At 41.3% G+C, this 9509-nt stretch overlaps 1 protein-coding gene across 1 annotated transcript; it reads left to right on the top strand.

Moving 5' to 3' along the window:
- The first annotated feature begins 840 nt into the window (after window positions 1-840).
- Window positions 841-9462, top strand: LOC110974900 (prostaglandin reductase 1-like). Its single transcript, XM_022226838.2, has 10 exons — window positions 841-971; window positions 1956-2122; window positions 2800-2845; window positions 3436-3492; window positions 4099-4263; window positions 4868-4985; window positions 5136-5291; window positions 6391-6496; window positions 7290-7408; window positions 8059-9462. The coding sequence occupies exons 2-10, from the start codon at window positions 2017-2019 to the stop codon at window positions 8167-8169; spliced, it is 984 nt and encodes a 327-aa protein (XP_022082530.1). The 5' UTR covers window positions 841-971; window positions 1956-2016; the 3' UTR covers window positions 8170-9462.
- The last annotated feature ends 47 nt before the right edge of the window (window positions 9463-9509 follow it).

The raw sequence follows: 9509 nt of genomic DNA, 5'->3' as shown, positions 1-9509 counted from the left end.
CAGGGTCAGTTAACCGTCAATGCAGATGTACCTGATTCTTCTAAAACATGCATAGGTACTGCAGTAGCCCGAATGAGAAAGGGTACGTTGTTTCCTAACAACCGCATCCCTTTGGCTAACACCTGGCTGAAGTTGCTCTTAGCTGGTTGCTGGGTGCCGTTTTTCGTTCATATCTCATCAGTGTATTCCCGCAGGGAGAACGACTTGTCCCACTCCCCCACCTGTTGTTTCAACTTCAACGTAATAATAACTGAAAAGGCAGTTGCTTTGTCCTATTCACTTGGTTAGCTTGCATGTGCACTGAGTCCATAAAACACCTTGAACATTCATCTGCTATGGATCTATCGATTTCGGACTACTTGTTTTTGTGCATGATTATTATCGTTTTTTGAAATGTTTTCTGGTATTTGCAGTTTAAATTACCGATATGTTTTCCCTACCAATTTCAGTAACAATCCACTAATCTCCGTCAACATGTATCCACATTTGCAAAGGAGCGACGATTATTTGGGGTTTTCTCTCTCCCTATTCTATGAACAGTTTCCATGCACTATTTTTTCAGCTTAAGTTGCCATTCACTTTTGTTCCGGCATCATTCCACTTCAGGGCATTCAAGACTACACTATCGGTATTCTTTATTGTAGTCTCTGCAGTCAAATTAAACCTCATCGACGCGTATGGGATCTTTACATACATGTACATGTACTACGCGTGATTTTGGACAATCTAAACACGTTCTGATTCAAAATCGATATGGTAGTCACAAACTCGGGCTTAATGGAGGAGGAGTGTCCTCGTCTCGCGGTCAAGGTCTACTGGGTCACATGTTCAGCACCCAGACGTCTCTTCTTGGGCCATGACCTAGCGTATTTGCTATTGTAGCACGCACACGCGCATGATATCGATAGCGATAACGTGCACAATTGCGCTTTTAAAACACTGTACCGGTAGATGTCTAACTTGAAGTTGAAGTGAGTAAAACTTATTTTTTCAACATTAGTAGTAGTGATGTAGGTATCAATCATGATAAAAATGAACAGTTATTCGATTATTGAAAATGGCCAGTGGATTGCTACCTGTATTTGTACTTAAGGTACGAAATGCATGTAAAATGTGCTAGAAATATGTACATGTACGTGTAAATAAACAGTATCGAATCCAAGCGGACTTTGGCATGTTGGCCGGCCCTGTACTAGTAGTGTTCATGGGCCTAAATTCTAGTACTACTAGCCCAACAGCTGAGGGCGAAAATCATGCAGAACAGTTTTTGTGATAGTTCAATGCAGCGGCTTCACTCCTTGTACTATTGTAGGGCCAGGTGCCCCCCCCTCAGTCAATTGGCACTGGGGCCACACCAAGTTAGGGAGCCTCATCACACATCTATGAATCTCTTTTCTGTGTTCTTTGTGAAGCGATCTTGGATGTCATACGAAATTTTTTGGATATAAGTTTGGATTCCATGGGATGCTGCAAAACAGATGTTGATTTGAAGTCGGGATATTTTGAGATATTTGGAGATTTATATGTAAAAGCAGAGCAAACTGTGATTTGCGAACACAAAACTGAGTGGAGATTTTGACTGAAAGCTGAAAATACATATTTTCATAAAGTCTTTGTTCTTATTAAGTTGTTTGTGCTTTATTTCAATGGATTAAATGTTGGCGTCACTTGAAATTACAAGAAGATTGTTTGAAAAAGTAAACAAAATGGATGTAACCTGACCTGTGCACAAGCCCTATGAGCCTTGTAAAAAATTCAAGTGTTAGCTCCATGAATTCCTCAATGCTTTCCTTGATAAAAGTAAGCTTTTCTACATGTAGGTCATCCATTTTGAGGTTGGGTTTGAGATCATTAATAGATAGCTGTAGGGAAAAATTGGTAGTGTCAGCATGTGGAATTATTTCCTGTGTTGTTTTTGGTTTTATAATCTTGTTTCCCCCCTTGCCTTTATGTAGGTATCTGTGAACTGGACCCAAGTCTTCTAATTACATCATCAGTTTATCATCAAGAACGAAAATGGTGAAAGGGAAGAAATGGATTTTGGAGAAGCATTTCCAGGGAATGCCGAAGAGGAGCGACATGAAGATTGTGGAATTTGATCTGCCGACAGTTCCAGATGGATGTGAGTCTGCCACAAAGCCCGACAGATGAGACTTGAGTTGAGGCTATACCCCTAGAACTATCTTCCTTGTCTTAGGCCCCTACTGCCTCACATGTAATGATGAACCCATAGATCTTAGGACAGGTTGAGATACATTTGCAAACCAAAATTGGGGGAAATATTTGCATCCCCCAGTACCAAAAAATTGGCATCATTTCTATCTAAGGCAAAGATGAAGCCCTTGATGAGTATTTCATCGACCAGGTTGGAGACTGTCTTAATTGAAAGTTGGAGATTGAGACTTTCTGCTCGTTAAACAGCAAGCCAAGCAAACCTCAGTGTTGCTTTGGTTGGAAAAAACCTTTTCCTAATGAAACCCTTGGAGATTAACATTCTTACCGCTGCTAATTCTGAAATCATTTTCACCAGTGCTCAACCCTGAAGGATTAATTTTTTATCACTTAATAGTGTCATGTTACCTGGCATCAACTACCCCCCACGTAGGGCTTGAGTAAGGCTTTTAATGTTTATTCCCCCTCAACCTCATGTTTCATACGACTGAACCTGTATTTGCTTTTCAATGCGTTCAAAAAGTGCTGGATAGGCTTCTGCAGTCACGGTGGACTCCAACTTTAAAATCAGATATGACGTGGCAGGTAGTTACAATATTTTTTTTCATTTTTTGTTTATTTTCCCAGCATTCTTGGTGGAGGCAATCTATCTCAGCGTGGATCCCTACATGCGGTAAGTGGCTAGCAGTGCAAAGTCAGGTGGCATTTAGCAGCATTATCTCATGCTGTTGAATTTCTTCTTACACTTCATGTTAGCTAGGAGATTAATTTTTAGCTAAACCTTATAGGGACCAGTAATTTCACACCGCCTCCTTGACATAAAAACCTGGCTTCCGTGGAAATCATTGCATTATGGAGTTGCCCACACTTTGAGTAGTCTTTATTTGTGTGTACATATACACTTTTTTGAATACAATAACTTTGATTTTCCCATTTTTTTTGTGTGAGTGGAGACATTTTGAGTCATTTACTCCGATTGACTTAAGTCGTATCATGCAGCTACCCTTACGAGTTGAGTTGTAAAACTAAATCAGAAGAAGCTTGAATAGTGACTAATTGTCATCCGCTGACAACTTTTCCATAGTACCTGGTAATCTATGCACGACATATATCCTGGGTACCAGGCAGACTCGACCAGTGTTTAACAGATGGGCGTTGCCCGAACTTATAGCCCTTTCGGATGACATTGAATATGCCACTGGCTTCTGATGTCTATGAAAAAATAATGAAGCCCAACCCTCACCTGTTCCTTTTTTTCTGAAGGCCATACTCGGCAAGACTGCCAGAAGGAATCACCATGATTGGGACCCAGGTCGCAAAGTTGGTATCCTTTTGTGTGTAAAACAGGAGTCTATGCCAATCCACCCTTGTTAAGATGTGAAATAATTAATTGCCGCAAGAAAAAATTTTCTTCTTTTTTACACATTACGCTGACACACAAATTTCTGTTTTTTTATGATAGATTTTATGGTGTTATGGTATCTTTGTAAACAAGCCCCAAATGAATGCAAGTACCTCTGTGTTGATTTCAAATCAATTGACAAGTCACTTTCCTATTCAAAAGGTCTTCGTTTGTCCAAATTTCTGAAATTTTACAATTGACATTGGAAACAGTGAAAAATGGAGTTGATTTTATGTGAAATTTCTTCCCTGAAGAAAAAAACCCACCTGTCTCGTAGTACCCTGTGATGCAATCAGACCCCCTTGAATTCGCAAGTTCACCGCCACATGTCGAACTGGTTATCAAGAGGGAACAAAGCTTGAGAATGTGTTTGTTGGATTGTTAATACCTTGACTATGATAATAGCGGCTCTCTCTCTTAATGCTCTGATCAGCTTGTCAGTATTGAGCCTAGGCTGGCATATCCGTACCGTGAACTTTTTTTTTCGCTCATTGAACACGTTATTGCTGCTTTTATCTCGGCAGGGTCATTGAGACCAAGAATGCAGACTTCCCGGTCGGCACGCTCGTCGTGTGCCAGGGAGGTTGGACCACTCACTCCTTGTGTGATAAGACAAACTCGGGTAAGATTCCGCCCTACCCAGAGGGAGTCCCTCTCTCCCTGGCCCTGGGGACCCTGGGGATGCCTGGGTGAGTATAATTGGGTTCGGCAGGGGGGTTATAGAGGGTGATGAAGCTGTCAGCAACCCCTTTCAAAAAATGACACAAGTGTTAGGTGGTGGTGACCTACCTCGACAAGTGTGAAGTCATCTTATATCTAACGAGTTTGAAGTTGTGTATCAAAGATGCGTGTGAGTTAATTCCTTGCTGCCACAGAAGGACTCACACTGTATGCATATTTGTACATGCCCTCCTCTTCCATACTGTATGTAAACTGTTTTATATCCTTTTCGGGTTAGGAGCACTGAAAAGTGCACTTCTGTAAACCGTGAAAGTGTCCAAGTATTTCTGGACAAGTCCGGGCGCTGTTCATGTGATGTAAATCAGGGAAAAGGTGGGAAATCAGTGGAAAGAAGGATGATCCTAACCGTTGTATATTTTTAACATCTGTTCATGGGCAAATAGTACCTGACGCACGTGACGCGTGTTCCACCAATTAAACGACAAGGATTTGAGGCCTTTTATACATACATAGAGTGCTAACCCTAAAACTGTACTTTCTGTTTCAAATAACACATACATGTACACGTAGCATATGCTTTGTATTGTGGGTTTGCTGTTTGATGGTTTTTAGGATGACTGCCTACTACGGTTTGCTTGAAATCTGTGCCCCAAAGCCGGGGGAGGTTGTGGTTGTTAGCGGAGCCGCTGGGGCGGTCGGTTCTGTTGTGGGACAAATCGCAAAGATCAAGGTAAAGATCAGAAAACTGCTGGAAATCTTGAGAGAATTTTCGTCTTCCAAGTTTTAAAAACTATCAGAAACGACACTGCTGCCATTTTCCCTAAGAAAATGTTCCGTTTAGAACTTTCAAACCAATTTCTTTTTTTTCCTTCTTAATCAGGGGTGTAAAGTCATCGGATTTGCTGGCTCCGATGAGAAGGTGGCCTGGCTTAAAGAACTGGGCTTTGACGAAGCCTTCAACTACAAGACAATCAAGAACCTTGACGCTACCTTGAAGTCTGTTGCCCCCGACGGCATCAACTGTTACTTCGACAATGTGAGTTTTCCCTTGCCAAACTTGAATGCCATTATAGCAGTTCAAAGGACTGAATGAAGTGGACTGCCAAACAGAATTCCTGATAGCCTTTACAAGCCATCACAGCATTTAAAAACTGTCAGAGCATTCCTGAACCCTTAGGTAGCAATCAAGAGAGATAATGAACCAAATATAGCATTGGTCTATATCTTCCAAATACAGTATCCAGCATGTACTTTGCTGAGGTCAGCCTCTGACACTTGTACGAATGCTGGTCTTCAGATTTGGAGTCATCCCCCAATGCCCTGTGAATAGTTATTGGCATATCAGTGTTCAGTGTACACACGGGTACGGAAGTCTCTCAGCATTCTGTCGTACATTAACATGGCAACCGACAGATGCAGATTCCAATATGCACGCGCCGCTGCAGATTTGGAACGCGTCTTGAACTACCTTTGCTGGTCAAGTGACGTCACATGAATAACCTCTATACATAACACCTTGCCTCTAAAATGTGGAATCACCCTTGATTGAATCTTTTTCCTTTAAACAGTGATTGTGTTTCGATTCAAGATTCAAATAACTTTATTATCCCTCCAGGGGAAATTTGGATGACCTTCTGCAAACAATAAAAATACACCAAGAATACAAACTAAAAACCAATTAGTCTCAAAATTTCAACCTACCAAGTTACTGAGTTTCTAAACATGTAGGAGAATGTGTAGTAATTCTTATATTTTTAGTTTTAGGTGTTTGAAGAAATAAAGCTCTTGGTGGGTGCTCATAAAGAAAAACAGTTCCCTTCCACAGCTTATGAAGTCTAAATCATACATGGTACAGTTGCAGAATAGTGATGTCAGATCAAATATTTGTGTTGCAAAATTGCACAAGTTGAACACACCTCAACTCAAGCAAATTTACTCAAGACATCGATCGAATTCCTTTTACATATATCAGAAGCATCGGGCGTTCAACCTCAAGGATGTGCCTCAAGAGTGGCAACTTATAATCTCAGTTTTGGGAAACAAGCGTAACGACCTATTGAAGACACATCCATGACTTGGTCCTTACAAATCTTTAAAACTTGATTTGGTTTTTTCCAACTCGGTTCTGTTTGCAGGTTGGAGGAGAGTTTGCGTGCACAGTTGTCGCCAACATGGCCAAGCACGGCCGCATCAGCTGCTGCGGTGCCATATCCCAATATAATGACACAGCTCCACCAAAACGTATGCACGAGTATTTTCAATTATTCAGTGTACACAGGCGCTTATGATAAAAGTTTTATGAGATCCCTCGTGACCAGAGGCATGGGGGCGCTGTTAAAGCACTTTTGGCTAATTCTTAGAAATGCATGCTTGCAACAACAGGCCAAAATGCTGTACAAAACATGTTTACTTGACACAGGTTCTCTGCCTGATTTTGCTTAGAGCCGAATTTTGCCAAGCTGAGTGTTTTTATGTGGCCGCTTTTGAGTTTGAGCCGCGAGACTGAAAGATATCGGCCCAAGGGTTTTGTTGTTCCCTAACTCTTCCCAGATCAAGTACTAGATTCTTACATTGCTATCAGTCGTTGATCCTTCAATCTCGGTAGCATTCTTCGTACAACCCTTAGACAGTTCATGATCCGAGAACATGTCTGGTAATTGAATATGCGAGGACCTCCTCTTGACCAGACTCTGACCAAAGCACCCTCCATGTATTATACTGCTTTGTCAGGAAATTGAATGATGCATAATGAAAACGTGATCAGCTGGTATGGATAGGGTGTGTGGTCCAGGTGGCTCTTGTCAATCACCTGCACTTTTTGTTACATTTGGAAATGGGGTCACAAGTGATTTGCGCATCCATAAGACGTTGATGAGCTGTTGCAAGCTGTGTCGGACAGCAGGTGATGCTAAGACAAGGATTTTAATAGAATCTGGGAAGGGTGGAGGCTAGTTATTCAGAAGTCGGGTACATCACCGTAGTTTAGAGAAAAGCACAGCTTGTACTGATCAGTGCTTGTGTCATTCCCCGTCAGTGCCTTCTCTGTTTGGCACACTCGTCTCAAATGAGATCAAGATGGAGGGCTTCATCATCTTTACCCACCTTCAGCGCTGGCCCGAGTGGACTAAGCAACACATCCAGTGGATAAAAGAGGTGAGATAATAAATGCAACATGTAATTGCAGCAAGCAATTGCCAAAACTGCGTAATAAAAACCCCAAATTTAAACAAGCTGGGCTTTTTCGGACCAGCTTTCAGTCGCTCTCCTTTCAAAACCTGGCTGCTCCATACATGATCTTTTGAAACTTGGCATACACGTAAAGACATTCATTAGCGGCGAAGTTGTTGCAGTCAGTTGAAGTACATGGCCGTGCGTGTGACGACGGCCTGCATGTATTGAGCTTGTCACTGTAAAACCGTCATTTTGGGTTTATGTACCTCGGGAAAAATCGTTATATTACTCCAGGAAGTTTGGCACCTTGAAAAAAGATGCACTCCGCAAAGGACTAGGCTGGCTCATATTTTGCGCAAGAGCGCTCAAGAAAGAGAATTTGTGATGTTAGATCAAAATGAATGTTCAAGCAAATTTGCTGCAGATATATTGTGACGACAATTTCACTCTGCTGGAGTGTGAAGTGACCTTTAATTTGAACAACACTTTTGCCCCACCTGCCATATCATTTCGATATAAGGTTCGACTCTGAAATTGTCTCCATGTTTGCAAACATTTTGGAAAGATGTAAATGGGTAGTTTAATTTAAACGTGTAAGTAATCAGACCGTTTCTTTTTTTTTTAATTTCTAGGGCAAGTTAAAGTACAAAGAGCATGTCACGGAGGGTTTCGACAACATGTTTGATGCATTCGTGGGGCTGTTCTCTGGAGCAAATACCGGCAAAGCTGTCGTTAAAGTTTAGAAGAAACCAATCGATCTGGTGACTTGTGCCTTTGCCATAGAATGACATTGTAGAAATAAAGCTAGACTTGATTTCTGTACGAAAAGTGCGCTCAAAATTCACTTTCTTTGCAAATTGCTTGAGGATCATGGTAACAAGTTAGACTTTTTGGAACGGAAACGTTTATACCGCTGTACTCTATGACACGTAAATAAATCACGTTTTGCTGCATTGCATTCTTCTGTGTTGCGTTTTTACACCGTTGCTGAATAAGCTGGATGTTTTGCCCCTTTGTTTTGCAGTTTGCTGATCAAAATAAGAAACTGCATGTCAATTAACTGCCAAGTAAGTTGTACTTGATTCTTCCTAAGCATTCGTAGAGGAGATTGACACTAAGAACCGCAGTGCGAATGAGAAAGAGCACTCTGTGCCCTAGCAACGAAATTCCTCTTGGGCAACACCACTGGCTGATGATGCTTGCTCTTAGCTGGTTGCCGGATGCCGCTTTTCCGTCATATCGCATCATCAGGGAGATAGACTGGTCCCGCTCTCCCATCCATTGTCTTAACTGCAAAACAATAAAAATGGAAACAGGAGCCATGCAGTTGCCTCTTTCTTGTTCACCTGATTAATGCTTGCTTGTGTATTCATCTACACTCTGTCGCCTTTGACTACTTGCTGCATGAATATTATCGTTTGTTTTAAATTCCTTTCATATTTTAGACAAAAATGTGGTATAGCTTGCAGGACGTGTTGTTCAATTTCCGTTGACTTGCAAATTAAGCAATTCCTCTTAATCCAAAGAACTAGATGATTTAACCAGATCAGGAAATTCTGATCGAGCAAAGAGTAATTTGTAAATTATATTGGTATGCTAATTGAGCTTGTTTTGATGGGTAGAAATTTGCCTGTGGAAATGTGTTGAATTGTATAAATGCACAGCATTTTTTTCCCCGATGTGGGTGCTGTCAAATGAAAACTCCTCAACGCCAAAAGGATCTGGTTTACATGTACCTACTGCCCTTGATTTTTTTTTTTGTTTTTTTTTGTTTATAGTAAATATATTTGTGTTCACCTGTTCATGGAGTTTCCTCCATGACCTGATTAGGCCCATAAAGCCTGAAAATGTGTTGAATTGTATAAATGCACAGCGAAATTTTCACCAATATGGGTGCAGTCAAATGAAAACTCAGCCTCAACGCTTAAAGGATCTGTTTACATGTAGCCTACATGTACCTACTGCGCTTGATTGTCTTTTCTGTTTACAGTAAATCTATTAGTGTTCTGATTAAAAACTGATGAGTCACACACGCACCTTTGTGCACGTTCCTCCGTTGTTACTGTTCGCGTAGGCCTACCGC

The sequence above is a fragment of the Acanthaster planci genome, linkage group LG20 (genome assembly GCF_054643075.1).
Source record: "Acanthaster planci isolate LZ-2023a linkage group LG20, COTS_SCS, whole genome shotgun sequence".
NCBI lineage: Eukaryota > Metazoa > Echinodermata > Asteroidea > Valvatida > Acanthasteridae > Acanthaster > Acanthaster planci.
The sequence above is the reverse complement of the archived record's forward strand: the minus strand, read 5'-3'. Positions and strand labels throughout refer to the sequence as shown.

Excerpts from the sequence above, each read along its gene's own strand:
- LOC110974900 (XM_022226838.2), top strand. The coding sequence starts at position 2,017 with ATGGTGAAAGGGAAGAAATGGATTTTGGAGAAGCATTTCCAGGGAATG. Across the intron at positions 3,493-4,098 it reads ATTGGGACCCAGGTCGCAAA|GGTCATTGAGACCAAGAATG; the intron begins GTTGGTATCCTT and ends TTATCTCGGCAG. Across the intron at positions 5,292-6,390 it reads TCAACTGTTACTTCGACAAT|GTTGGAGGAGAGTTTGCGTG; the intron begins GTGAGTTTTCCC and ends TTCTGTTTGCAG.